Source organism: Siphateles boraxobius, unplaced genomic scaffold (assembly GCF_051911475.1).
Source record: "Siphateles boraxobius isolate OS27281-9 unplaced genomic scaffold, OSU_SipBor_1 13, whole genome shotgun sequence".
Lineage (NCBI taxonomy): Eukaryota > Metazoa > Chordata > Actinopteri > Cypriniformes > Leuciscidae > Siphateles > Siphateles boraxobius.
In genome coordinates this window covers 20214415-20228047 of record NW_027508733.1, presented here as the reverse complement: position 1 = coordinate 20228047, position 13633 = coordinate 20214415, and the positions used below count along the sequence as shown (strand labels likewise).

The 13633-nt window shown below is 35.1% G+C and overlaps 4 protein-coding genes across 7 annotated transcripts; 2 read left to right on the top strand and 2 right to left on the bottom strand.

Annotated features, from left to right (window-relative positions):
* Positions 1-1839: 1839 nt before the first annotated feature.
* On the top strand, positions 1840-5000 carry tmem221 (transmembrane protein 221). The gene is made up of 3 exons (XM_077226414.1): positions 1840-2397; positions 3014-3099; positions 4007-5000. Exons 1-3 carry the CDS (start codon positions 2108-2110, stop codon positions 4513-4515), a joined length of 885 nt encoding a protein of 294 aa, XP_077082529.1. The 5' UTR covers positions 1840-2107; the 3' UTR covers positions 4516-5000.
* On the bottom strand, positions 3135-7379 carry borcs8 (BLOC-1 related complex subunit 8). 3 transcript variants are annotated; one of them, XM_077226418.1, is made up of 6 exons: positions 6798-7379; positions 6516-6628; positions 5549-5613; positions 5365-5472; positions 5094-5179; positions 3135-3909 (listed from the first exon to the last, which is right to left on the bottom strand). In XM_077226418.1, exons 1-5 carry the CDS (start codon positions 6832-6834, stop codon positions 5116-5118), a joined length of 387 nt encoding a protein of 128 aa, XP_077082533.1. In that variant the 5' UTR covers positions 6835-7379; the 3' UTR covers positions 3135-3909; positions 5094-5115. The 3 variants fall into 3 exon arrangements, with proteins under 3 accessions (XP_077082533.1, XP_077082535.1, XP_077082534.1); XM_077226420.1 differs by lacking the exon at positions 5094-5179 and having other exon boundaries at positions 6798-7263; XM_077226419.1 differs by lacking the exon at positions 3135-3909 and having other exon boundaries at positions 5093-5179; positions 6798-7258.
* A 140-nt stretch (positions 7380-7519) lies between these two features.
* rfxank (regulatory factor X-associated ankyrin-containing protein) lies at positions 7520-9226 on the top strand. Of its 2 annotated transcripts, none has more exons than XM_077226416.1 (8): positions 7520-7831; positions 7952-8060; positions 8167-8232; positions 8311-8411; positions 8483-8608; positions 8726-8792; positions 8865-8945; positions 9035-9226. In XM_077226416.1, the coding sequence occupies exons 2-8, from the start codon at positions 7970-7972 to the stop codon at positions 9103-9105; spliced, it is 603 nt and encodes a 200-aa protein (XP_077082531.1). In that variant the 5' UTR covers positions 7520-7831; positions 7952-7969; the 3' UTR covers positions 9106-9226. The 2 variants fall into 2 exon arrangements, with proteins under 2 accessions (XP_077082531.1, XP_077082530.1); XM_077226415.1 differs by having other exon boundaries at positions 7949-8060.
* nr2c2ap (nuclear receptor 2C2-associated protein) lies at positions 9130-11721 on the bottom strand. Its single transcript, XM_077226417.1, has 5 exons — positions 11642-11721; positions 11430-11520; positions 11233-11338; positions 10231-10298; positions 9130-9556 (listed from the first exon to the last, which is right to left on the bottom strand). The coding sequence occupies exons 1-5, from the start codon at positions 11677-11679 to the stop codon at positions 9434-9436; spliced, it is 426 nt and encodes a 141-aa protein (XP_077082532.1). The 5' UTR covers positions 11680-11721; the 3' UTR covers positions 9130-9433.
* Positions 11722-13633: the final 1912 nt, after the last annotated feature.

Genomic DNA, 13633 nt, shown 5'->3' with positions numbered 1-13633 from the left:
AGTGTATTCCCTTCAGTCTGGAGAGAATACATAAAAACATTGATTTTAAAAGGCATATTGAATATGGCTTATACATATCTGAAAAATTGACCAAAACTCAAAATACATTTTCACAGTGATGCCAGAAGAACAATTTTTGGGTTCCCCAAATAACCTTTCATTGAACAGTTCTTAAAAAAAAAATTCTGAGTGTGAAGAACATTTAAAAAAAATCTAACCTTTTTGTACTATAAGTCTCCATGGATAAGGTTCTTCATCGAATCTTAGATGCTAATAAAGAACCTGTATTTGATTCTGAAGAAATAACCTTTCACTGAACAGTTCTTAAAATAACAATTCTTTCTTAGTTTAAAGAACATTTAAAAAAAATCTAAAGAAACGTTTATCCAATGGAAAGGTTGTTGTTAAAACTTCTTGGAACCATGGATGCCAACAAACCTTTATTAACTCAAATGTCCAATGAAGCTATTAATGCTTTTCAAATGCATTAGGTGAGAAAGTTAAATAATCATACACAATCATAATAAGACTCACATATCACTAGCCTAATGACTTATTGGTTCTTTAAAGCATCATTATATGCATCAAACTAGTTATTTGTGGTATAAATGTTATGGCAGTGGGGTGTAAACACTTGTAAACACTATGTAAAGTGCATACTAAATGTATAGTGGTTATTAAATTATACCCAACATAACTGGGTCTCAATCAAATAAAGGAAACTCTGGAAAGTGTCAAGTGTCAACTTGTTTTCTTCTTTTTTTTCCCTGAAACTTCTCACTTCTGCTTTTGACAACATCAGCGGCCTGAAGTTTTTGTACATGTGGTGAGTCTCTCGGATTCAGAAATAGCCTCTCCGGTCAGCGTTCATGTTTAGGTGATTCTTCAGGCAATGTTTTTTTTAGTGTCACGCTTATCACGTTAAGCACAGCGGCAGACCTCGAGTTCCCATCAGCCCATTCTGAGCCAAAAAAACCCACCTGTGCATTCAGAGTTAAGGTAACAAGCAACGTTTCACCTTTATGCTATAAGCTTAAATGCCATATGACACTGAAGAAATATGTGCCAATTTTAAATTACATTCAACATACAGATTGCAAATTAAAAAAATTAGATGATCAGTAAGTTATGACAACACATGTTTTCACATTACTTTAACTCATCAAAATAAGTCTCCAACTTTTTATTTTATAGTTATAGTCTACAAGATTCAACTCATTTTTTAAGTCAGTTTATTATAATTTAAGTTGAAATTACAAACATCCAAGTTGATTGTACTTAAAAATTGAATGCAGCAATATTACTTTACAGTGTTTTTGTGCAAAATAATCATTCTTAATATCTTGTCATGCAAATGGGCCCATTTGAGCAAAAATTTTTTTGCATTCTTAAGCAAGTTAATTGTCATATAACAAGAAATACAAGCTTTAGAAAGATAGAGATAAAAAGTACTTTGTTGCTGATAAAGTTTTTAATGTTTTTTTTTAAATTGCATTGCATTCATGTATACATTCACACACACAAGCAAAATATGGGAAACTTCGACCATATTCTCGATTTCTGGTGTTGACAAACAACACTAACTGTTCATTTAATGTTAAGAACTATAAAAATACATAATACAAATTATTTTTAAAATATGTAATAAAATAATTTAAATAATAATAATATTTTTGTCCTAAATTTCGCTCATGCTGATTCATGCATATAGACTTTTATTATTAGTGCTTTACACTTGCTGCATGCACTGGATAACAAAACTTGGATGGCACAGGCAAGCGCGTTGCTTTTCAGAGGACAAATAAGTGTAGGACGAGTAAGTTGCGATATGGCTTCTTAGACGAATAAATCCAAATAAAAAGTCCATTGTTGCATGAAATGTTTAATCTGGGGATTTAAAGTGGATCACATGCTCTGACTGAACAACAGCGGCACGAGAGCACGCGCATTCCACAGCAGCCTCTCGCGCATCGTTTGTTTTGCGCCTCAAGAAAACCTACAACAGAGAACAGCGAGAAAGTAGCCAGGAAAAGTGGGAAAACATCATTTTTGATGGACTATCGCGGTTTGTTTGTGAAGTAAATCGGACATTTATCCACTGTCGGACATGACGCACTCCTATAGTCAGCGTTCTCTTGTGGTGCTCGCGTTTTTAGGGATTTTATCCGCAATAATGTCCGTGTTATCCGTCATTTTGATTTGCCAGCTCCAAACGCAACAGGTTGTTATAAAAAATTCGCCTACTTTCGTGTCGAGTGAGATCACAGCGGTGTTATTGCCCGTTTCTACGGTTCTCTCAGCCTTGTCTCTGACACTCAACTCGAGCTCAGTTGTTGTGTGTTTGCTTCACAGCTATTTTGCTACCGAAATATGCCGAGGAGAACCAGATACACAAAGGTAATGGAGAAACTTACTTGTGTAGTTACTTAATATGCGAGTTACATAATGTCGAACCAAGTGAGTGACATTTATTCGAAAGAATGATAGTACAAGCTCACTTTTCAAGCAAAAAAATCCTCTACACAAAAGTAATACTCTACACAAAACCATCTAAAATTAAATCATTTGTGGATGTCTAACTTTAGTGGAACATTTCTATGGTACATGTGATGAATCACACCTGATTGATCTTGAGGTAAATTTACTTCATAGCCTACATCTAGCCTACTAAAAATCACCTGGAAAGTCATTGAAATGACTCAGGAAAGCGAAGTTGGTTCAACTTGTTTGTGGATAAAGTGTCCAAAACTTTTGGTGTCATTGTATATCAAACATAATTGCCATTTACTGGACCTTTTTTATTTCATATTGAGCTCCAGAACCTTTTTCCAAGATATAGCCTAAACCACGTATGAACATTTTAAATGACTTCTAATTCAAAGTATAGAGCGCATGAATGGTTGCTTTTATGTATTCTAGCAGGTCACTGATATGTCTATTTGTTTTGCAAATTGAGGCCCTGCTACTAGTCCACACAACTAGAAGTGATTCTTTTTTTTTCTTATATTCCAAGGGCCGACTGGTTTTTATCGGATAACAGGGCTGTCCGGCATGTGAACATTGGGCTGTTTTGCCTTGGAGTTTCAGTTTACTTGGCTGGTAAGTGGACATTAAAAAAACACAGGAAAGTTAGACATGATTTATACTAAACTTTATTAATTAGATTCAGAATACACACATTTACAGAACAAGTAAGATTATAGTGCAAAATATCCCCCAAAGCAGCTTATAAATATATGCCAATCCTTACATCTTTTATACAAAAAGATGTATTTTTTGTCACTTTAGTATGAAAGCCCATTTCCACCTAAGAGTAAATAAAATAGTGGTAACTGCGATTTTATATATTCCAATTGTGACTTATATGTCGCAATGTGGCATTAAATGGTGATGTTTTCTTCACAGTTGCAACTTGTTTTCACAACTGTGACTTTACATCTCACAAAGTGACTTTAAATGTCTTAATTGTGACTTTATATGTTACAATGTCAAATTAAACCGCGCAATTGCAATATTTTCCTTATAAACTTCCCTATAAACTTTATAGCTCTCAATTGTGACTTTACAACCTACAATGTAACTTTAAATTTAGCAATTGTGACCTCATGTTACACTGGTGCATTTTTTCCCCTTTCAGTTGCAGCTTTATATTTCCCAACTGTGATTTACATCTCACAATGTGACATTGTTTCATATTTAAACTCAGAAGTAACTTTTTTGTTTTTTAACTTGGGAGGTATAAATGGCCTTTCATACTTAGGAGTAGCAATCATCATCAATATGACATAGTGGCACCAACTGAATATGGCATATGGTTTCATCCAGTTCTTCATCAGTGATCAAGATTATATCCCAGAGCTGTGCTTTTCTCCTCCATCCTTAAGCATGCCAGAATCCAAAGCTCTTTTCCTGTTAAGCAAAAACAATACATTAATGTATATTCATCATTCAGAAGTCATAGAATGGAGTGATTTAACATGAATATTTCTTCTTTTTTTCTTCACAGCCATGTCTATTTACATGATATTGGTGTTTGAAGCCGAGACTGGCATAGCCAGTGTGTGTGTGCTCTCCTCTGGTGTTCTCGTTCTGCTACTTATCGTTATTCACTCCCTAATACGGGCCTCACATACAGCCAAATCCTTCCGCAGCGAACATACCCACACCATGTACCACAACTACCCTGAAAATAGCCCAAGAATCCATACTTCGAACCTAAGCATTACGGAAAAGCCAATGAGGCAACACAGCTTAGCCAACCTGCATAGACATTACATCAACCCCGCTCACACTCACATCGATCCTAAATCCCTTTACTCGCCATCCAACGGGCCTCACGTTCACTCTAGCGATAAGGGCGGCTACAGCGGCGGTGGGAGTGGACAGACACACCGGACCTTTTCAACAGAGTCTGGCCTATTTCACACTCAGGCAAAACCCTGGAACGGCGTTAACAGTGAGATGAGATCTATAATAGCTCGCAAAGCCACGGTCAAGGATTCAACTTTAGTATGAATAGTATTACATCCACTTTTGTGTCAAGATGTGCACTAATATATATATATATAAATAATGCTGCGTGTTTATACATTATTTTCTTAGAGGGCGGCCAAATTATTTATGTGACAAAGCAAAATATGTAAAAAACTGACTATTTTTCGTGCACCTATTATCACCTTACAGGTGTTAGAAATCACACAAACAGATTTTAAAATAATATTGTGAAATGACTACTGAAATACTTGAGAATTTGTGTAGCTGTTATTGGATAATGAATGTTTTCTTTTACTTTAGCTTAAAAAACATTTATATGCGCTACAGTAAACATGATTTGCTATAGAAAAATACAACTATAAGAATTAAGTTTGATTTTTGCGATGTTTCAATTGCGATGAAAAATGACAAATGACATATACCACATAATAAATGAAATGTGTGGGAGAAGCAGATTTGAATTGGTATTTAAAATGTGTCAAAATAAATCTGAAATACAATGAAAAGGTGTCTGATCTTTAAACAATTTTGTATATAAACCACCAAATTACTGCTAACACTGATGTAGAAAGACACACACAAAATGAAGCAAAACTAACCTTGGAGAAAGATTTCCATGAGTCAAGGTGGTGTGACTGACGTGTGTGTGGGGGTATCGTTTGAATTAATTTCAGGTTTCACAGCACTGAAGCCACATGCATGTTTAAAAACAGAAAAAATGAGCAACTTAAAAGTGAAGCAATCAAGCAAAGAAAAATTAAAGCATGAAAATGTCACATTTAACAAGTGATATATAAAACTACAAAAAAGGGAAAAGAATAACAGTGAATGCGTTTAATTGCGATGGGTTAAATGGATAGTGACTACAACCTTCTTCCCTGCGAGCTGCTCATCTGTTCTTTCAGTGAAATGGCTTGGCGCAGAAGACCATCTATGTTCTTGAAATAGAGGCTACTGTTTGTCATGCTTTTAACCGCACTGAAAGAAAAACAGCCATGAAGTATGTACATAGTATGAATAATCAATTTGTTGGTTTATGTAATGTAAATCTTACCTGCATGCATATTCAACAGTGTAGATTGCTCCCTGACTCTGCTCCTCCCAGCTCTGCATGTCTGTCTACAAATTCATAATTCATTACAACACTAAAGACAGCTTAGGACGTACCTGTGTTTCAGTGTTAAATATCATGTAGCTGGCTAACAAAATAATACCACTTTTTATTTATAATGCACCTTTCTCATACTTAAAGCTCTATAAGAAATACAAGTAGAAATACAAGACAATAAATAATAACGATAATAAAAATAATAAAACAAAACAAGAACACAATAGTTGCTTAAAACACAAATGAGGTTGTTTATTTTTGTGTATGTGTGTGTGTATATATATATATATATATATATATATATATATATATATATATATATATATATATATATAAAAATAATAAATCACATATTTCCACAGCAGGACTTTGTTTCCAGTCAAAGTAGTCTGAAATAAGTGCTAAATTTATAAAGACAAGAATATGCTGCTAAAAATAATTTCTAATATTTGTCGTAAGGCAAGTCAACACCTGGAAATCCATATTATGGAGCCCTGTGCATACTATATCATATTAAATGGAAAGTGGAATACTTCTCCTTTGGCATTTACTATTATAAAAAAGAAATTGTGAATTTAGATTCTAACATGACAGCTAAAAGATTAATAAAAATCTTTCAAATTGACAGTGTTTGGGCAAATATACTGTAACTGATTCTATGTAATCTGGATTACGTAATCAGATTCCAAAAATGAAATGCTTGTAAGTAGATGAATGTATGAACCCCATGCAGTTCCTTCCCAAACACAAGTAAGGGAGACCCTGACGTAATGTATTATTTCCATTCGAAATTGTACAGCACTTTGGTACACACTGTTTTTTTAGCATGCATTTTGTATTAAGTATTGGACAACAATGTGTAAGTAAAATGCCCAGCACTGGATAAAGGCTGAGCAATATCAATGAAACGCACCTTGTGTTGCACGAGCTCTGGTAGGGATCTCCTGACGTGCTCCTGTAACCTATAAAGCGCTATAGACGGTTCATTGGCCAACACATACATACTCTCTGTGAATTTATCAGTCACTGTAGCAGAAACAAAGAAAACAGGGCATCAGCATCTCTTCAATAGGTTCATAACAAATCAGACTATTGATGACAAACACATAAATTGCGTCTAATAAGCTGTTATGTAAATTAAAAGTTATGAAACATGAATCAACATGCACACGAATTCTGAATCTAGCCAGGATACCTCGTTTTACTTTTAATTGCATTTCTTGATCCTCCATTTTTATCAATGTATGACATAAATTTCCTTCTGTATTATCAAAACGCCGCTGTATCCCTACGATTGTGCTCCCAAAACATCATCCGTAAGAACACCAGCCTAATAACGAGTTCCTAGCACCTAGTTCGAATCTTCTGAATTGGCTCACCAAAAAGAATCATTCACTGAATCGCTCAGTTGCCCTCTCTGCAGATTACAACATTTACGAGGGAGTGATTGAACGATTCGTTAAAAATACCGAGTCGTTCATGACGGAAATAAGGTCTTATTGTAATAGCTTTTAAACTCTAGATCTCAGAAAGAGTATATAACCAAGCATCATAAGCGTTCCCCCACAAAATACAAAAAGAAGATTTGTTTTCTTTCACTCCATCTGTGCAGCTGCTGGGCTGACTATTATAAGATCTTGAAAAAGACAAGCAAACAAGCGTTTCAATAATGTTCTTAAGCTATTCTAATAAAGGGTTATTATAAGTCACATTCATAATCATCCCAGCCTAATAACGAATAACCTCCGAATCCAAACTCCTACGCAGTGAAGGGGGCGTATTGATTCAATTGATCCAACCAATAAAATGCTTCTCCCCAGCCCGCACTCGAATGCTATTGGCTCCAGATGTTGTCAGTCTTTGAAGGCAGCAGAGTCACGCACTTAAAAGAGTCCGTGAATGAAAGTGAACTAGAACGATTCTTTAAAGATTCGTTCAAAACCACAGAATCGTTCACGAAAACCACTTCTACCTACACGTCCAACTCTAATTGTTTAAAGGATGCGATTAAGTCTGCAGCCAAAAAGTACAATATATATGATGAGAGAAGTACTTCATAGGATGTGATTCATTAGTGTGTGGTTTGTGTTGAGCTCAATGCACATGCAAGCCTCCTATTTCAGTTTCACTTTTGCAAACGAATCAGGAAACAAAAGCAGCATATGTGATCTTACAAGCCTGTGAAGTTTAAGATCAAAGTATTTGCTTTTAAAGTGTAAGAAATCTAAGGTAAGATACTCCTAAGACACATTTTATTATTTCATATTATACTTAAAAAAATATAGGCTTCATTGTAGGCTAATTTGTGCTAACATTGTTTATTTACTAAATTGCGTACATTTAAAGCAGGTGTAATGATCAGTGATTATGGAAAACAGACTTGATGAGAACCACTCGACCACTCTGACGAATAAACAGCGTGGGAATGAGGTCACAGTCCGACCGGCCACTTTAGATAGTGAGTCTTTCACCTCCTTCCAAATGCAGAAAACGCAGATTTCAAATTTATACAATTAAATATTGCCTTTTTGAACATAATTGTGAGTTTTAATTATGCGTTGTAGACCTCTCAATTCATCAGCTGGCAGCCCATGGAGAGATTTCACAACTGGAGATACATTTATCCAAAGGTACCCATAAATAAATAAGATATAGCCTAGGTATCCAACGCTTGCTGAAATAAACAACATATGTATGCAACCTTGCAGACAGCTCTCTGCTTAACAGTCAAGACGAGCGAGGTTTCACACCACTAATGTGGGCTGCTGCATTTGGAGAGATAATGGTGGTAGAGTTCCTCCTTCAGAAGGTGAGAAAGACAATTTATTTTAGCCACCGAGACTGTGCAATGTATTTTTATATGATATTATATTACATTAGGGAGCAGATCCGAGAACACTAGCTCGGGAACGAGAAAGTGCCCTGTCTTTGGCCAGCGCCGGAGGATTTGCAGATATTGTTAATATTCTCCTACAACATGACATTGAGATTGATTCCTATGACTGGGTATGAGCAATTTAATTGTTTAAAACCTTTTACAAAAACTATTGTAACATTTTACACAAACATTAATTACTGTAGAAAATTGACACCTCATAATCATGCTTTCAATTTCAAACACAGAATGGTGGGACCCCTCTTCTCTATGCAGTTCGTGGTAATCACATTAAATGTGTTGAAGCTCTCCTAAGTAAGTCTTTTCAAAATATATTCACACATTTTGTTGTGTTATCTGTGATGACAAACTGAAGTTTGTGTTTAGGATGTGGGGCAGATATCACGTTCGAGGCAGACTCTGGATACAGTCCTGTTGCCCTTGCTGTTGCATTGGGCCACAAAAAAGGCAAGTTATTCCTTACAGTATACTGAAATGCAAACAATCCAGTTTATTTTATTACCTAATAACTGACGAGTATACCAACTCATTTGCAGTGCAAAAAATTCTTGAAGATCACATTTTGAAGCTGTTTCGGGGACCAGTTTCAGTGTCTGAGAACACATGAAGCAAATGATTGCTCTTTGAAGACTTTACAATAATCCTGCATACTGTATAGCTTTATTTTGACATGAAAGAAAGGACAATCTGTTTTTCTACTCTTTTTAATTAAAAAACACTTTTACAAACATGCAGTTCATGTGTGTTGACCTCAAAAGGTACGTGAATAACCTGTAGAACCTCTGTAGAAATTAGATGTGATCAAAAGTAACATGGGTTGATGCTTTCCCTGTGAGTAGGTGGGAATAAACTCCATATCCAGAGGTGAAAACATGGGGGGAAAGCTGGTTGGCATTCCCGCCTCTTCATACTTCCTCTGTCCTTTTCTCAAAACATTACAAAGCCTTTTCCCCCAGGATATCCAATGTGTAAACAATTATTCTTCCAAAAAAGTCAGCACTGTTTTCAAACACTATTTTCAGCCTCTGCACCAAAGGGGCATCTTGAATGGGAAAACTGTGGGTGAAGAATCAAGGATTTGATAAGCTTGGGATAAAATGTGACCCTGGATGACAAAACCAGTCATATGGGTCATTTTTTTGAAGTTGAGATTTATACATCACACACAATCTGAATAAATAAGCTTTCCATCAATGTATGGTTTGTTAGGAAAGGACAATATTTGGCCGAGATACAACTATTTGAAAATCTGGAATCTGAGGGTGCAGAAAAATCGAAACATTGAGAAAATCGCCTTTAAAGTTGTTCATTGATGTTCGCGATTGTGCTGCATTCACTCACAAAAATAAATGTTTTATACATTTACAGTAGGAAATTTACAAAATATCTTCATGGAACATGATATTTACATAATATCCTAATGATTTTTGGCATAAAAGAAAAATTGATAATTTTGACCCATACAATGTATTGTTGGCTGTTCCCACAAATATACCCATGCTACTTAAGACTGGTTTTGTGATCCAGGGTCACAAATGAAGACAGGCAATTTGGCCATTGGCCAGGAATGGACAGAAAACAAAAGGTGGAGAAGGCACCGGAAATGTCCACTAATTGTGGAGGAGTTTAAATGACAGTCAATCTGAGAGAATATGGTGATTAAATGCATTTATAAGTGGAAGTAAAAAATGGAAGGTGCTGAAGAATAATATTGCACCACATGGAAGGATATTTGTAAACAGTTGTTGTCCTCTGGATAGAAGTCTAAAATATGTTCGAGGTCCTCTTCTTTGGCAGAACCTTTAGAAGAGAAAGCATTTTAATGGCTCTTACTCAAACGAACAACAGTATTAGGCCTATTTGTGTGACTTAATCTTTAGTATACTCGTAATAGAGCACAACAGTGACACTTTTTAAGCGATGTTGTAAGTGGTTTCTTCGTAGGAGTTTAACAAAAACTCCAGTACTGTCAAATTTTACTTCCATAATCTTGCACATTTAGGGTGAGTTATATTTATATTACTCCAAAAAAATATTACTCTTAAATTATATTTAAGAATAATAACCAACAAAACACAGTACATGACTTTTTGAAATGCAAGCAAAAAAAATCACAAGAAAGAGTGCTGTGTTTCTAAAAATTGTTTTTCATATATATATATATAAAAAATGGTATTATAAAGTAATGGTTATTCCATGTGAATATAGCAAAGTTTAACAAGGAATTAGTTGAATGAATGATTCACTGATCACACATTAAGGCTGTCACTTGTTAAGAGAGTGAATGAAGTTCATTTTTGAATGAATCAGTACAACGGTCACCCACATCACAAACAAAAATGATCCAATAAATTTTCTTGCTAAATTTTCTCGTTTGTTTATTTTTTTTATAATTGCAAAATATGATTACGGCAAAATGACACAAACAGTACATTTTCAACAAAAAACTGATATGGGCTCAACCAAGACAGTCACAGACCAAGGACACATTTTTTCTTGTCCGAGAAGCAATTTTACTCGGATATACTTGGATTATACAAAATAAAACAAAATAGCATATTAGATATAAAATAAGTTAATACAAAATATTTACAAAGCTCTATTGCATTTCGGTAGTTATAAACAATATTCTTCGAAACAACGTCAATCACAGGAAACTGCATAGCATAGTATGCTCATGGTAGGTCATTCTTTCAAATGTTAACGCTAAAAACTGTTGTTTGTGTTGACTGACCTTTTAATTTACAAGATTTTCCTGAAAACCCTCCTTGGAACTGCAGTAGGAGCTCTGATACTTTCACAGGCTGTGGAAACTCAAAGACAACCCACTGAGATTCACCCTATTCAAAAAGGTAAAACGGGTTAAAAGGATGAGACAACAACCACAATTGTTTAGCGACACGAAACGTCGCACCATCTCGGCAAAATCACCTGGTCAGAATTCCAGCACGTCTCCTCATTGGAATCAAACATGAACTTCTTTCCAAACTGTTTGACATCTCGGTTTAGCACAGAACTCACCCTGTGTGACAGAAACCTCATTTACATTGTTCCTACTCAGTTATTACAGTACGTTTAAAAAAAAAAGAGATACAGGTAAAGTTAATATTCATGTTAGTAATATGAAAAACCCACGTTTTTACCTGCTTTGTGTGTTGTTACAAATCAACGACTCTGCCATCTTCAAATCGACCTTTCAACTGTGGGCAAAAGAGAAAACAGATATGCGTAATTTCACGACAGTGAGGGCAGTGTGTAATTCACTTCTCTACCGTTAGGTGTCAGTGTCGCTCCTCAAATAGATAGCCACGGAGGGTTATAGTTTTGCCTCAACTCTGCTTGAACAGTCCAGAATTGGATGTAAATACTGTGCATCTAACCAAACTCATTCGTATTTTTGTGCAGAATCAGTTGTTAAGGAAGCAGCCAATTAGGCAGATTCCAACACGAACAGGTTGCCTTGGAAATTTTGATCAAAGCAAGGTAATGGATAATATAAGTTAGCCTACATTCAATTCAGATTTTCATGCTTTTCCTTTTTTATTTGACTGTTCTCTTGTCAGTCCCTCTCTTTCTGTTTCTAATTTTGAATATAGCCTAGTTGAGTTTATGCAGTTCATGGTAATATAAATCAGTTAAAAAACCACATTTGAACCACATAGACTGGAATCTGGAAAGATAATTTTAGACTTGTTTATTAATATTTTTTGAGGCGACACACATCCTGTGTATTTTTGAGTGTGTTGATTTGATGTCACAATCTTCTCTCCGGTCTTATTTGCATCAGTTACAGCTTTAATCCAAAACTGTGTTCGGCTATTTTTGGAATAAAAGTTTTCTTGCTGTACAGAGAAGCAAGATCATAGAAAGAGAGTGATTGATAAGATTTTAAATAAACTTTCCAGCTTCAGTTTGTTTTATTGGTCTTAAGGGTTAACATGTATGGACACACACACACACACACACACACACACACGCACGCACGGACGCACACACTTTTTAGATTTTGGCAAATACAATCAGACATAAATTGGTGCTGTTGTTTTGTTTTGTATTATATTGGGTTTTATTTACTTTTTAAAATTAATCTCTTGTTCTAAAAAAATCATTTGTGATAAATAATTTTCTGAAATAAATAGTATGTGATTACAATCATGTCTTTTAGTGGTGACTTGTAACGTTTTTGCAAATTTATGTAGAAAGATTAGCAAAAGCAGACAATTCAAAATATATCAGACAACAACAACAAATTCTAACTTTGCCAAAAATACAGATTTTTCATGTATTTTAGATTGTTTAAATATGTATTCACAAAATGTATTTCATAAAGTTATGAGGAAAAGTTGAAGCATCAAGAAAAATGAAATTAGTCCCTATGGACCTCTACTGGATATGTGTGGTCATTGCACTTTCTTTTTTTAACTATAATTCCTAAAGTTTTCCCACAAACCTGCAGATGGCAGTATTGCCAGTAACATTATTCTCTCAACAGACATTTACATCGATAGTCTGGCGTTATCGTTTATTTGCTTTTGGTGTAGGCTTACTGTGGACTGGGTAAAACTGTTTTTAATGGCAGGCTAGCAGATACCGTTGACTCGCGCTAGCACCGGCGAACTATGCAACTGGAAGGACTGAATGAAAATTTCTGTCTCCACTGATAAATAACACCCAGGCTAACTCGGAAATGAGGTCCGATGTCCAAAATCCTGAACCACCCCTTTAAGATCATCATTTAAGTGATTTTTTTCATAAAAAAATAATTTTTAATGAGCCAATTTAGTTAAGTATTTGTGCAGTAAATGGGTACAAAAACTGCCAAATATCCACAAAAACACAGCATAAATGTATAGTTGAGAAATTATATATAGTTCTTCATGTAAAAAATGTATATTTCTTTATATAATCGCTCTGTAAAAGTTTGGGGTTTATCTGACCCTAAGCACCAAAAACCTAATCCCCACTTGAGCACCGATTAAGGGTTAACCAAACCACACTTCTAACTGCACTTAATACAAGCAACTATTGGACTCTGGAATTCTTAGACAATACATATCTTTGCTATTCAGTATGTTATACAATATATGTAAAATGGCTGGTATTGTCCAAAAATACATAAATGACCCTTTGCTAAG

What these genes read in the sequence shown, in the direction of transcription:
- borcs8 (XM_077226418.1), bottom strand. Translation starts at nt 6,834, where the DNA reads ATGGAGGATCAAGAAATGCAATTAAAAGTAAAACGAG. An exon ending in CAGAGCTCGTGCAACACAAG is followed by an intron (nt 5,614 to 6,515) that starts GTGCGTTTCATT and finishes ATGAATTTGTAG; the next exon opens with ACAGACATGCAGAGCTGGGA. An exon ending in AGCAGCTCGCAGGGAAGAAG is followed by an intron (nt 5,180 to 5,364) that starts GTTGTAGTCACT and finishes ATGTGGCTTCAG; the next exon opens with TGCTGTGAAACCTGAAATTA.
- tmem221 (XM_077226414.1), top strand. Translation starts at nt 2,108, where the DNA reads ATGACGCACTCCTATAGTCAGCGTTCTCTTGTGGTGCTCGCGTTTTTA. An exon ending in GGAGAACCAGATACACAAAG is followed by an intron (nt 2,398 to 3,013) that starts GTAATGGAGAAA and finishes TTATATTCCAAG; the next exon opens with GGCCGACTGGTTTTTATCGG. An exon ending in AGTTTCAGTTTACTTGGCTG is followed by an intron (nt 3,100 to 4,006) that starts GTAAGTGGACAT and finishes TTTTCTTCACAG; the next exon opens with CCATGTCTATTTACATGATA.
- nr2c2ap (XM_077226417.1), bottom strand. Translation starts at nt 11,679, where the DNA reads ATGGCAGAGTCGTTGATTTGTAACAACACACAAAGCAG. An exon ending in TGTAACAACACACAAAGCAG is followed by an intron (nt 11,521 to 11,641) that starts GTAAAAACGTGG and finishes TCTGTCACACAG; the next exon opens with GGTGAGTTCTGTGCTAAACC. An exon ending in AGGACAACAACTGTTTACAA is followed by an intron (nt 9,557 to 10,230) that starts ATATCCTTCCAT and finishes TTCTTCACCCAC; the next exon opens with AGTTTTCCCATTCAAGATGC.
- rfxank (XM_077226416.1), top strand. Translation starts at nt 7,970, where the DNA reads ATGGAAAACAGACTTGATGAGAACCACTCGACCACTCTGACGAATAAA. An exon ending in AGATTGATTCCTATGACTGG is followed by an intron (nt 8,609 to 8,725) that starts GTATGAGCAATT and finishes TTTCAAACACAG; the next exon opens with AATGGTGGGACCCCTCTTCT. An exon ending in ATGTGTTGAAGCTCTCCTAA is followed by an intron (nt 8,793 to 8,864) that starts GTAAGTCTTTTC and finishes GTTTGTGTTTAG; the next exon opens with GATGTGGGGCAGATATCACG.